Consider the following 14,204-nt stretch of genomic DNA (forward strand, 5'->3'; position numbering starts at 1 on the left):
AGCATCTCATATGAATGTCAGTTCAAGTCCCAACTGCTCCTCTTCAAATCCAGCAACCTGCTAATGCACTTGCAAAAGCAACAGAAGTTGGTTCAACTGCTTGGGCCCTACCAAACATATGGAAACCCAGATGGAGTTCCAGGATCTTGGCGTGGGCCTGGTCCCATCCTGGCTCTTGCAGCCATTTGGGGAAGTGAACCAGCAGATGCAAGATTTGTCTCTCTTTCTCCCTGAAACTCTGCCTTTGAAAATGAATGGATGAATGGACAAATAATTAAGTAACTTACAAAAAACTCACAAGACTTAACCAACACTGATGCCTGAGAAGGTTTATAGTAGGACATGAGCAGGCTGGAGACCCTGGCATAATGGCAGTAAGGCACAGCCCAAGTGCCAGGGACCCAGAAACAAGAAGTCCAGAGTGTAACTTGTGGTGGGAGACTAAAAAGTGAAGTGTCATCCCAGGGAGCCTCTGGTGTATACAAGTCCAAAGGGCAGAAGTTGACATCCACAGCAGTAACAGAGTGTGCCCATGCTCTCGGAGTGAGGCACCAATTCACCTTCTGTACTTGGTGTCTCCAGATCTCTGGCCAACTGCCAGTGTGCACGCACATTGAGACTGGGTCTTCCCATCCATCTAATCTCTCTTGGGAATGCCCACACAAGCACACCTCCCCAAAATGGTTTTTTTTTTTGTATTATTAGATATTTTTTAATGAAGTCAATTGTCACCTAAAATTAGCCATCTCATGACAGACAACAAAATCATATACATAGTACAATCCAAATGAACAATTTAACTTGAAAATTAAAAAATGAATTTAGCAAGGACTTAGATTTAAGATGAATGTTATCAAATAAACTATATTTTTATGTATTCAAACCTACAAACAGAAAATCAAATTTAACAATATAATTTATGTCAGCATAAAAATGTAGCAAAGGGATCTATAAGACATTTATACTAAAAGTTACAAAGTATTTTGAAAAAAAATTTTTTGAAATCAAAGGAAGCAGAGAAAGACATATAATGTTCACGGTTTATGTAAGTTCTTCCCAAAGTAACCTATAGTCTATCATGCCAGACTAGTGGCTGAAACGTCAAAAAGCTTCACTCTGATTGGATTTTTATAGGTCAAGTTCCTATCCTTGAAATAGGCACCTTGTTCACATAACCCAGAACCCATCAGACTCTGATTTTGAACCAATCCCAGCAGGGCATCTACACAATGGAGGAAAATGGAGACAGACATGGAGGAGGCAATCAGTGTCCACTGTCACAACATTTAGATACGAAGTATTTGTACAAAACCTAAAGCTTGATGAGAAAGTGTTTCACAAGTGCAGAGGGAGAAACAGTCTCTAAAACGAACAACTTGCACAGTAACAGAAGTGAGAAATACATGGTTGTGGGGAGAAGCAGAAGATAGGATAGGAAGTGTTCAGATGATAAAGAGCCTGGTTTCTGTTTAAATATGTTTAGACTTCATCCTGAAGTGTTAGGATAACCAACTGGAAACTCTGAGGTAGGAAAAATACTCAAGAAAGTATTTAGCAGGAGAGAAAAAAATGAAGTAGCTGCCAAAGGCAACCGAGATCAGCTGATGGTAACTGTTGAAGAGGCCCTAAACCTGGATCTCCTGATGCAGGATTTCATTGAATACTTACAACAACCACTTGGAAAAGGATAGGCACCTTACCCAGAGTCGCATGGTCAGTATACAGCAAAGCCAGAACATTGTCAGCCATGCTAATTGATTCCTGGCTTGGCATTCAGCTGTGACACCACAGCTAGATGATGATGGAGAAGAAAATTCCATGCAGAGATGTATTTAGGAATTCCATTGTTAGACTTTGGTTGTGGCTTGACTTTACTTCCATGAAACACTGCCACCATGCTGTTCCTCTTTCTTCAATGAACCTGTTTCTATCATTGGTCACCTTAACTCTGGATTGGTTTCTGCTCTCTACTTTCTAAAACTTACTCTTCCAGAGGCTTTCCCCCACCCCCAATGGCATCATTTATTGATCTATATGTTGTTTTGACTCAGCCCTCCTTTTTCCAGTCCCAATTTCTCAATCACACTCTGAAAAGTCGTTTTGACTTGCCTGTCCTTCCATCACCTAAAACCCCTATCTAAAATTAAACTCATATTTTATTTCAATTTTGTTTGATACTTTCTCTTAATAGCAAAACTAACTAGTCTTCTGGGCTTTAGAAGAATATTCCATTGTAACATTCCTACCCCTTTCATGCCCTGCCAGACAATTGGTGGAGTCAGTTCTTCAGCGTTGGCTTAGTCTTCCCCTCCCTTTTGTAAGTCTGCACCCACTGTACATGAGCTCTCAGATTCTCATACTTACGTTGCTGCATTGGTTTTCTGTCTGGTCCCCTACATTTAAATTCCCTTGTTGACTCTATCCTGCATATTATTCCCAAAGAACACCCTTGCTCAAACACTCACTTCATAATTGCCTTGTTCAGAAATGACAGATGACTCTTGCTTACTTAATGAATCAAAAAAAAAGAAAAACAAATTCTAGTCTATATTTTGCCTAAATTTGAAGACACTGCCCACTTTGAAATCCAATGCCTGTAAACTTGAACTCTCCACTTTAATCAAAGTCATTAGTGTTATCATGTTTTCTCCCAACATTGTGTGTGTAAGCAGGCACATCCCTTCTCTTTCCCATCCAAACTGCTGCTAATTCTGTTTGCTTCCTTTTTTTCCAGACCCAAATCCCAAGTGGCTCTCTCACTGATAGCTTCAAAACATAGCTACATTTAGCTCCCTCAGCTTCTCCTATTGCCCCTGCCAAAGAACTATCTGTTATTAGATTCTCTAAACATCTGTGTTAAACCTATAAGGCTTTATTGTGCTAATATAAAAAGCCATTCTATTCACTAGCCTAGGTATGTATCTTATTTTCCCAACAGAAAAATAGGCTTTAATGTTCAGTTTAAAATTGTGTCTTCCACTTATTTATATTCATGCTGTCAAGGATAAAACTGAATAGGTTCCTGTTATTGGTTGAAACTGTATGCTCATGTATTTTTTTATACTGCATACATCCATATAAACTTAGTTTATCTGAATAATAGAAAAATATACTTACTGTTCTATCACTTTAAAAGGGATGTTTCCTTTATAGAATTGAATATACGAATATTCTCAAATGCTTCAGACATTGTGCTTTGTATATTCAACCTATACTAAAGTTATACCTTTTAGGGTAATATTTTTAATTATTCTGGGGGGGGAGGGAAAGAAAGCCCCTGAAGGCTAACAGTTTGAAATTGAACAGGACACCCTTGGGAAGGGAAAGGGGTCACAGGTCTTCGTCAAACAGACAAAAAACAATGGAGACGATTGTGCCTGAAGATGGTGTATTTTTTTTCACGAGACAGTGTGTTGACAGTTTCCTTCCTCTTGGGTCATTGTTGTCTGCTAAACGACCTGTGACAGCAAATTGATCACAAGCTTTTTCGTGCAGGAGATATAATGCAGCCTTTCATTTGGTTACCTCCGTTGCCAAATGGTGAAACATTTCATTGGCAAATTAATGTTAGTTTAGTATATCATTTAGTAGTGTAAAGCATGGCATGCAGCTCTGGAAGCAATAATAGCCATCATTAATTTATCTTCACCTAGTCTCAGATTTCTACTTAAGTGTGATTGCAAAAGTAATAACACATTTGAAAAGTATTAAGTCTTAACATTAGGTGTCTGTATTGTTACTTAAATAAATAAATGCACTAACACGTTTAGATATTGCCCCAAGACGTTCAAAACTGGGTCAAATATTTACTTTGAGGGACCTACAATCTGCCTGGAAAAATTAGTGCTAACACACTTGTTCTGGCTGAAAAGCTGCTGCTTCTTGCAAGGAGTTGGGAACCGAAGCTGGAAAACAAACCTAATGCAGAGCACGTTTGGCGTTGTCCTTCAGTTTGAGCCAGTTCGATGACGATATCGCGTGTCTCAAAACAGCCACAAGCTTCTCCTCCTCTTTGTATATCTGATTTTCCAATAAAAGTAAAATAAATCTTAAAAAAAAAAAAACCACAAGGAATGTTCTGTTTATGGAGTGTTGAGAATCTCTTTGTTCAAAAAAATTTTCATAGAGAAAAAAACGAAAAATTCAGTTATTTGAAAGGCTGCTTTATTGCTTCCACGTAATACTTTTCAATGATGGTTGTGCTCCCCTGAGGACGTACTAATGCCAGCACAGGGAAAGAAATGCATTGGTAGAAGTTTTAGAAGAACAGTTCTTTCCCCCCTCTTTGCAAGTGACTAGATCTTGGGTAAAAATGCAACTGATCTCAACTCTAGTGCTTTTTATTTTCTCCTAAAAATAAGAAGGCAGCAAAGGTGACTTCACTAACATGTGTAAGAATAGATCAAGGAAACTACTGGGAGAGAATTTACAAGTATAATGCTTTGTTTAACATTCCTTTGTAATGCTGGGGAGCATGGGCAGGTGCCCTAAATATGTGTGTGTTTTATAATATATTTATGGATGTATGTTTATATTTATTATTGGAAAATGCTTTGGGTAGATTCTTCTCTCTGTAATTTCAATTCATTAGGATAAAATTAATGCTATGTCCATTTGTTAGGCATCTACATGTATGAATTTGCACAGGAGTCTTTAATGTGATAAGATACTGTTATCTGAAATGTTGTCTGGATAAATGGCTTTTTGAAAACACATTTGCAAACTATTCACTGTCTGATGTTTATTTCCATTTTCAGAACCATTAGAGCGATCTCATTTTATGAATACCACAAGACATGGTCTGAAACAGCCACATCAAAAACCTCAGCACTCTACAGAACTCCATGTAAGATGATCTAGCCTTATCCTGTGTTCTTAGGAATATAGCAGGCTGTTCATTATGCTCAGCTTGTCCTTCTTTCAAAGGATAATTGGTATGAATCTACTAGATATGGGTAATAAACTTCCCTATTGGCTTTATCTATTGGTCATTAACAGCTATTAATTAGTTCCTCTTTTGTAGAGCCTGAAGTCTACTTATAACACAGAAAGTAAGACAGATGTTCTTCATCTTAAAGAGGTTTGCTATCATCCCTTCACCCCAGAAAGATGACTTCAGAGCTCATGAGAACTTTTTAATTCTAAACATACTTATTATATAAGCCAAATGAAGTATGAAGTAGAAATCCAGCAAGGAAACATAAGAACCTAAGGCTGCTCAATTATGCTAGTCTAAGCATCACGTTAGCCTCATACGCTAGGAATCAAAGGCCACAACGTGAGAGCTGGACAACTTTCTGGCTCGGTTTCATTGACTCTCTAGGGTACTGTTTCATCATTTGGACCCAAGTAGGTTGTCCAGCTACACACACTTAATGAGAGAGGGCTTCGCCTCAGCCAGGCTGCTGCATCCTGCTGCCGTCCAGATTCAGTTGAACTTTTCTTATTTGAACTCACTGCCCACAGTTTCCTGAACTTCCAGGACACTGTGTGGTTGTGAGTTTTCTTTTCCCCTTCTCTGCCTCTTTCCTTTCTCTTCCTCCATCTTTCTGGAAGACTTTTTCCACTGCCATGTGTTCCCTACACCTGTATACCAACCTTTCCTAAAGTCACATCCTAGTCCTTCCCGGGGTTCTACATGCATATTTGCAAGGTGCGTTAGACATCTCACCTGCTTGTATTAAAGACATCTCGAAGGAGCTCCATTATGGTGTTCCCAAACCCAATTCTTCCTGCTTTAGTTCCTCTCTGCTAATGGTACAGAGTCATTGCTACATATTTTTTCAGCTAATCTAGAATATTTCATAAACCTCTTGATCTATCTCATTAAACCTATGTTTCTTCCACTTCAACATTTAGAATGTCTCCATTCTCCTCCATCCTCATGACCACTGCCTTAATTGGAGTCTCACTGTATGTCATCATTGTGATAGTTTTCTACTATTGCAATAACATTACCCAGTCTCAAGGCACAAATTATGGGAAAAAAATACTAAGCTTAAGAAATATTATAAAGAGCAATTTTAGATCAGTAACTTTTAAGAAATCACATGTTCTTTCAGGAAGTTGGTCTTTAATTATTTTCTGATTATAGATTATCATCCTTATAAATTAATGGTTAAAGGTGTTTTAAGGTGCTTTACAGTGCACAGAATGTTGCTACTCAAACCACTACAAAGGATTCTGTCATTTTCAATATTAGAGGGTGTGAATATTTACTTGCTTTCAAAGCTTCATAATTGAGTGTTACACACATTGCCTTCCTAAAAGTCTAGGAAGCACTGAATGAAGTGCTTAGGTTCCAGAGATGATGACCCTTAACCCTACAAATGTGGCAGCTAGTAACACTAACTGGCATCCACTAAGGAATGACCCAAAGTCAGAATCCGCCAACCAAACAGCAAAGAGATTGTTACAGAATGGTGCTGTCTAGAATAACATGGAAATGCACAGGACCACTTGGATATCAGTTTGGGATATCCCAAACTGCCAGAGAGTGAAGTAATAGAAGCACGTGCCAAAGCTTAAGGAGATTTGGAAATGATTGCCTTGAAATTAAAAAAAAAAATGATTGAAAAAGCCAGCAAAGATATTGAAGCGCCACTGACAGCAATTCCTTTCTCAAAATTTTTCATTTTCTTCTTTCCACATCTGCCACTATCCTAGTGTGTAATGCAGCCCTCTTTGTAAAAGCAATAGCTGGTAACCTTATCTTTAGCCCAGAAGAATTTCTAAGATTTGAATGTAACACTTGGTGCGAGATTTCACAATCACTCTGCCTCTTCTTCCCCTATGGAATTGCTCTAAGACTGTTCCGCTAGCTTTCCTCTAATAATAACCAGCACTTAATTAAAAAACAATTAAATGTAAACCTCACATGTGCTGTTGGACATTTTGTCTTTTGATAGCTCATCTGGATGCGATCCAATGCTATCTTTTTTTAATGGCCTAATTTCCTGGCAATAATAAACATGAAGCTTTTAGATCACAGAATACTTCTACAGCAACTCAGAAATAAAAGGGAAACCCCTACTAGCTTGATTTTCTACAGTAACATATATCTCACTGCAAAGAATGGTGAGCTTTGGGGCATATTTTGACCTGCTCTGTTTCAGACCTGGGCCGCTTCACTCCTCCTTAGGCAACCCGGTGGTCCCCTGCTGCTGGGAGGTCACCATATTAATGCCGAGTTTAGTGCGGACACCCGATCGGCATAGCGCACTGCAGCCCAGGACTCCTGGCCTTCAGCGACCCTCCCGCCTCCGCCTGCTGAGTAGCTGGGACTACAGACGCGCACCACCGCACTTGCTTTTGGGCATACTTTAAGAGCATCGTTGTTCAGGATGAGTAATAACGTTATGATTTGGAGGATTAACTCTTTTCCATACCTTTGTGCCACAAATGTTTCCTTAGACTTGGATGCCTGAATACTAAATTTGTTCCTGTAACATGCAGTTTACAGAGCACACTCAAATACACAATGTTATAAAAATCATCTCAGTCAAGCAGTCTTATATTCATTGATTTGAGCATTGATTTGATTGTTTCATGAATATTTCATACATGTCATGTATGGTAGTATACTAACCCTAGGAGCTAGGCATTAGAATTATTTACCCCGTTTTACAAATGAGAAAAACAAGACAGGCAAAAACCAAGCAGTGTACCCAAGGCAAACTAAAGGGAATTTACCTCTCACATGTGAGGGAGACTGTCACGTTGGAGAAACGGTGAGTTCTGAACTATCAAGGGTTGATCCTGGCTCTGTCCATTGCCAGCTGTAAGTTACTTAACCTCGCCTCATCCAAGTCCTTCCATTGTAAAATGAGAATAAACACAGAGGAAGGAACCACTCAGCAAGTAAGTGCTCCATAAATGTGGCTTTTCCTCACTGAGTGGGCTGTGGTTCAGACTTAAACCAGGTCCTGTCTTTGCTGCTTTTTCTATCATACTAGCCTGACTCCATCCATATCCCAGCAAAATTATCTCTGTATGATACAACGGTTAAATTCACACTCTGACATGTGTGCAGTAAATTTATCAGTAATTACAAGTTTTGGTTCTTAACCAAGGCATTGATATGGGAAAATGCACCAGTGTTCTCTGCCCATCACTACAAGATGGCAAGTAAAAGGATTGGCAAAGAACAAATGAATACATATGGTTGTGGTCAATAGTGCCTTAACGACAGAATATGATCCCCATAAGGAAATGTTTATGTAGAGCATTCCTTCAGACCAGTGTACACAGGAACACAGAGCACAGGCTTCCTGATGTTTGCTTGCTGTCATCAAGGCAGAGCAAACAGCCTGAAGCATCGTGGGGATGCTTGCTTTCACCCCAGGAAACTTTCCTTCTTTGAGTCTTTGAGCCAGCAATAAAGACAAGTCTCTCCGAAACACATTGAGATGCAAGAGGCGGTATCACCTGGTTCCAATGCAGTGGTTCATAGTCCACTGCTCATCAGAACCACCTGAGGTGCTTGTAAAAATTCCAATAGAAAGGGCATGGCCCTGGCCAATTACATCAGGATCCCTGGGAATAGAACCAGGCACTGGTAGTTTTTAAAGCTCTCCAGGTGACAACAATGTGCAGCCAAGGTGGGGAAGGCTCTAGCGGGAAGAGTGCGATGTCAGAAGTCAAGAATTCCTTAGGCTTGTACTGGTTTTGCACATACAGATAAGTGAGTTTAAGTTAGCTACCAAAGTCTACTGACTGACAAGATAAAGCACCTTTAAGTGACCCTGTGATCAATATGAGACCAAATGTGTACAAATAAAAGCTGCTGAGACAAGTCAGTGCTGGTGTGTTCCATTGCAAGTAACAAACAGCAATGGGAAATAAACTCTCAGGTCAATTTCTACCAGCATTGGACAGAAGTGTGTCATAGTAAAAAAAAAAAAAAAAAAGTACAGGTCCAGTGAGATCCAGCAATCCTCAGAAGAAACTACAGGAAGGAGAATTGTATTATGGAGATAGGAGGGAGCTTTCCCCCTACAAAATCTTTCAGGTTACAAGTGACCACGGAAACAAAATACAATAATGATAAAAAGAGTTGGAACTTACAGAAGTTTAGTTAAAATTTCATTCTTTCTCTGCTCTCTCTTTGTCTTCATTATTCCCCCACAATCAGCATTGTTTGTTGACCATCTTCTCTGTCTAGACAGTTGGCCGAGTGCTAGAGACAAAAAAAAATACAAGTTGTGATAAGCTTTTTAAAGAGTTTATAGGCAGTTGGTAGGAGGCAGATGAGTGGAAGACGTAAAGGGAGAAAATTTGAGAAGCATTTGTACAAAATTTGTACAAAGTCCCATGGTATTTTCATGATTGTAAAGAAAGCAAGACAGAAAGATGAGTTAATGATATAAAATTAATGGGACTATTCAGGAAGAATGACACATCATTGGGGTTTCGTAATATACAGGGAAGGGACCGTCTTCCCTATCCCAATATAAAGTGTAAGGAAGGCAATTTCAAAACAGTTTAAGAAAAGATATGAATTATCCTTGAACAGAAGTCTCAAAAAGAAAAATCGCATTTGTAAAAGGTTAAATTTTGGCTGAAAGTCATGGAAATTCCCAATGAGAGAATGTAATCTTTCTTTCTTTGCTTATTAGTAGAGTGGATATCTACTCTACCTGTGTCCAGAAAATGGTAAGAATTCTATTACTGGTAGCTATTAAATAATCAGCCCTTGATAAGAACTCTGGGAAGCTAAGGTTTGTTTCTTTAATGAAAGGGCAGAATATATATATATATATATATATATATATATATACATATATATATATATATAAAAAATAAAATTCTAAAATCAATAAGCATGTATACACATGCATTCTTGTGTATTCTTGAAACAAGAAAAAAATTAAAGAGTAGATAGAAGAAATATTGCTGGTGAAAATCCAGTCCTATTAATAAAAAAAGAAAAAAAATATTAGGTGGGTTTTGTTTCTATCAATGGCAAATGCCATCAAGCTAAGTTGAAAGAATAAGTTAATGACTGTTAAAGGGAGCCCAGAAAGCACAAGACTAATGGAGAGCATCTAGTTGGTTAAGTAGTTCAAGACTGTAAACTCAGCACAATGAATGACAAGGGTTAGAGGGAGGTAAGTATTTGTGGGCGTATGATCTGACTTAACAATATGTCAGGTAAACATTAACAATGCCTTAATCATGGCATGTTTTCCAAAAATCTTACATGACTTTGATGACATAAGGTTTATAATTGAACGATTTCTAGAAAATACTAATGCCAATTTGAATTAACAGTAGTGTAGTACACAGGTCAAGGAAGGTAGTAAATCATTCTTGTGTCTTTGGTTTTCAAAATAAAACAAGCTCCAGTCTGGTTCTGAACACATCAACAAGGTTCACCCCAGGACAGCAAAGATGTTTAATTCAAGTCTCTTAGAAAATCACGTCCTAAGAGGGTGAAGGACCTTAACTCTCTCCTGAGAGATGCCTTCTAACCCATATTGGCAGAGGGCTCTCACCTGCCGGAGGGGGGTGAGATCACTCAGTTTTGCTCCTGGAGTCAGAACTAAGAGCAGTAAAATTATGAACCATGAAGACTAAGGAAGGACGTTGTAGCCCTTATTACCCACCAGTGGGACGGGCAGTTTTCCAAACACAAGGTGAAGCATTTTCTGTTGTTGACGAAGAGTTAATTCAGAGCCGGGATGCTCATCTGTTAAGATTCTACGATCTGTAATTTCAGGGCACGCCTTGTGTAACAGTGGGGTGAGGCCACTGCTTGGAACAATTACACTCCATAATGGAGTGCCAGCTTGAGTCGAGGCTGCTCCACTCCAATCCCACTTTCTGCCACTGCCTCCTGGGATGCAGCAGATGATGGCTTCCATCATTTGGGAGAACTGTATGGAAAGTCCTGATTACTGTGGACATTATGGGAAGCGCATTAGTGAGCAAAAGATTCTCTTTCTTTCTCTGATTTTCAAGTAGACAAAGATACATTTTTAAAAATCTGTAATGTCTCTTCCAGCTTCTTTTTTCTTTTTTTTTCTTAAGGATTTATTAATCTATTTGAAAGGCAGAAAGAGAGAGAGAGAGAAGTGGGGGAAGAGAGAGAAAAATCTTCCATCCACTAGTTCACTCCCCAAATGGCTGCAACTGCTGTAGCTAGTACAACCCGAATTCAGGAGCCTTATCCAGGTCTCCCCATGTGGGTGCAGGGGCTCAAGCACAAACATTTGGGCCGTCCTCTGCTGCTTCCCCAGGCATATCAGCTGCGAGCTGGATTGGGAAGTGAAGCAGCTGGAACCTGAACCAGCATCTGTATACAATGCTGGTGCTGCGCACAGCAGCTTTACATGCTGCCCCATAACGCTGGCCCAAAATTATTATTTTTCTACTTCAAGTATCAACTTCTTAAACTATGATGTCAGTGATTTCTTTATGGATTATTTTGATAATTTATAATGATCATTTAAAAAAAAACCACAAAATTTCAACAACTTGAAAAATCTAGTTGGTTTTTTATTAGTGGTTCATGGTTCAGGAAGCATGCCATCTAAAGAATAGATCGTTGTTCCAGCGGCCATGGCCAAGCAGATGGTTGTACAGGGCACGAAGAATGGAAACAAGGAAACAGAATAAGTGGAAAAATGGGTCAGTTAGCATCAGGGTGTTTCAGACTACTTACCTTACAACCATGAAACCAGAAGGGACTTCCTTCTCAGGGACTTCCTGCTGGTTCAGATTTCCAGGGCTCCTTCCAATAATTGGCTGCTATGAATTTCTTAAGAAAAACTTATCTGTTTCCTTGAAAGTTTCAGCTTGATTTCAAGGCATGTAGGGTGAATGACTACATTTTGGTTTGGTCTTTGGGGGCTTAGGCAAGAGCACAAGTCAAAACAATGACCTCCTACAAATTTTATTTAACAACATAAATGATGTATAAACAAATGTCATTATAGTAAAAACAATTTTCAAGACACCATCTACTTATTTCAAGCAGCATCTTACAAAGTCCCAATAAAAGGAAGAACTTTGGAAAGTCTCTAAGCACTGTAGCATGACGTGAACCATATAATGTGTCTTATTGTCACATACCAATACAATGTGAAGTGAGTTATTGTCCACTTTTAACTATTAATAATGTGTGCAGAACTTTTTTTCAAATGCTCTAATTTCAGTGCTTGAAGATACAAATTTCATTGGACAGTATTACAAATGGAAGAAACTCGAACTACAATATCCTAAAGAATGGAAATTCAAGTAAGAAATTTTAAGTGCCTTAAATTGATGATCTCATTAACTTGAAATGTCCATTATTCTATTTCTGCTATTTACTGAATCCTCAAAAGAAATCCTTGGAAATCACAATTGTTGCCATTTTCTACTCCTAAGGACGGGGATAAGTAAGCTTTAATTTTTTCCTTTCGTGTGATCTCGGGTGGGAAACACCGTGGCTGCTGAAGATAGAGCTAGGTCATGAACCCCAATGAAATCAATCTCAAATACCCTCCCCGTTAGCTCTCACTCCCGTCGGTTCCCTCTTGCCCCAGTCTATGACATAAGTATTGAAAAACAAAACCGTTTATGTGTCAGCAGTTAGCTTTTCCTCCTTCTCATCCTTCTAAATTCTTTTCTCCTTTTACGGATTTCCTCACACAGGAATAAAATATAGTAAATCTATCAAAGAGGTGCACAGGAAAAAAACATTTTAAAAATTTCTTTATTATTACTAGAAAGGCAGATTTATAGAGAGAAGGAAAGACAGAAAGAAAGATCTTCCATCTACTGGTTCACTCCCCAAAAAGCCACAATGGCCTTCCGGAGCTGAGCTGATCCAAAGCCAGGAGCCAGGAGCTCATTCTCCCATGCGGGTGCAGGGTCCCAAGGCTTTGAGCTGTCCTCCACTGCGTTCCCAGGCCACAAGCAGGGAGCTGGATGGGAAGTAGAACACCTAAGATACTAACCTACGTTTGTGTGTAATCATGGTGAATGCAAGGCAAGAACATTTGCCATTAGGCTACCATGCCGGGCCCAGAAAAAAATTTTTAAATATTATCTTTAGAAATCATTAAGTCTTGGGTCAAATGAAGAGGGGAACCTTAATCACTGCTGGATGCTATTTTCAAGTTGCTCGGTGAACATGATGATTCCTTAAACCCAGGGGAATTAAAGATGCCAACTATTGCATTCCCCTATTTTTTTAAAGATTTATTTATTTTTTATTACAAAGTCAGATATACAGAGAGGAGAGACAGAAATATCTTCCATCCGATGATTCACTCCCCAAGTGACCGCAACAGACGGTGCTGCGCCAATCTGAAGCCAGGAGCCAGGAGCTCTTCCGGATCTCCCACATGGGTGCAGTGTCCCAAGGCTTTGGGCCATCTTCAACTGCTTTCCCAGGCCACAAGCAGGGAGCTGGATGGGAAGCGGAGCTGCCGGGATTAGAACCTGCGCCCATATGGGATCCTGGCGCGTGCAAGGCGAGAACTTTAGCCGCTAGGCCATGGTGCCAGGCCCTCCCCTATTTTTCTTTTTAAACTCTAACTTATCGTTAGTAATGTGCTCTCTCTTCAAGAATGAAATCCAGGATTAATAGAAAAAGCATGCCTTATTTTGAATTTGCATAGGGCTTGAAGATCTTAAAATCCTTATAAGTTTTCCTGCCTTTAGCATGATAAAACGGATTGGACTTTAAGTTAAACTTTCTTCAATTGACTTCTGCAATAACTTCCTTCAAGTCCAAGTAGAGAAAAACCTTTCTGATTAGATACTTTTCAGCTTTCAAGATAAATTACAGGCAGTAGAAAACTTTTTATTAAGAAGAATCTGAAGGAGTACAAGCATGTTTTCATTTTTTTTTGAAAGCACGTTTCAAGTTTCTCATAGAGTTGTAGAAACTCACTTAGAAAATGAGGTGAATTTTGCTTTGACATGACTTCCTGTTTGATTTCCTTTAACAGAACTGGTTTTTTGTTTGTTTGATCATTGATTCATTATGTAATGCCAACATCACACAGAACCCAGAGATGTAGGGAAAGTGGGACCATGTCATTTTCAACTTACTCACCCACTTCTACATATGGCTAAACTCGTTGTAAACTGTCTGAGTGCTCAAACATTTTTTCAAATACATTATTTTGAACTTGTAGGTCAAATTATCATGCACATAGTGACCCTGTCAGAATAAAATCCTCACACCTTATGCCATCTGGTGGTTGATG

The 14,204-nt window shown here is 39.1% G+C and overlaps 1 protein-coding gene across 4 annotated transcripts in view; it reads left to right on the top strand.

Annotated features, from left to right (window-relative positions):
- Positions 1 to 14,204, top strand: part of UBE2U (ubiquitin conjugating enzyme E2 U) — a 50,664-nt gene that overhangs the window by 20,073 nt on the left and 16,387 nt on the right. For 2 of the 4 annotated variants that reach the window (XM_012928006.2, XM_012928007.2), the window contains exons 7-8: positions 4,758 to 4,846; positions 12,159 to 12,240. In XM_012928006.2, the coding sequence (XP_012783460.2) occupies positions 4,758 to 4,846; positions 12,159 to 12,240 (171 nt within the window). Of the gene's footprint in view, positions 1 to 2,734; positions 2,915 to 4,757; positions 4,847 to 12,158; positions 12,245 to 14,204 lie in introns of those variants that run through there. The other 2 variants (XR_009244978.1, XM_036494450.2) reach the window with 2 other exon arrangements.

This window comes from Ochotona princeps, chromosome 2 (assembly GCF_030435755.1).
Source record: "Ochotona princeps isolate mOchPri1 chromosome 2, mOchPri1.hap1, whole genome shotgun sequence".
Taxonomy (NCBI): Eukaryota; Metazoa; Chordata; class Mammalia; order Lagomorpha; family Ochotonidae; genus Ochotona; species Ochotona princeps.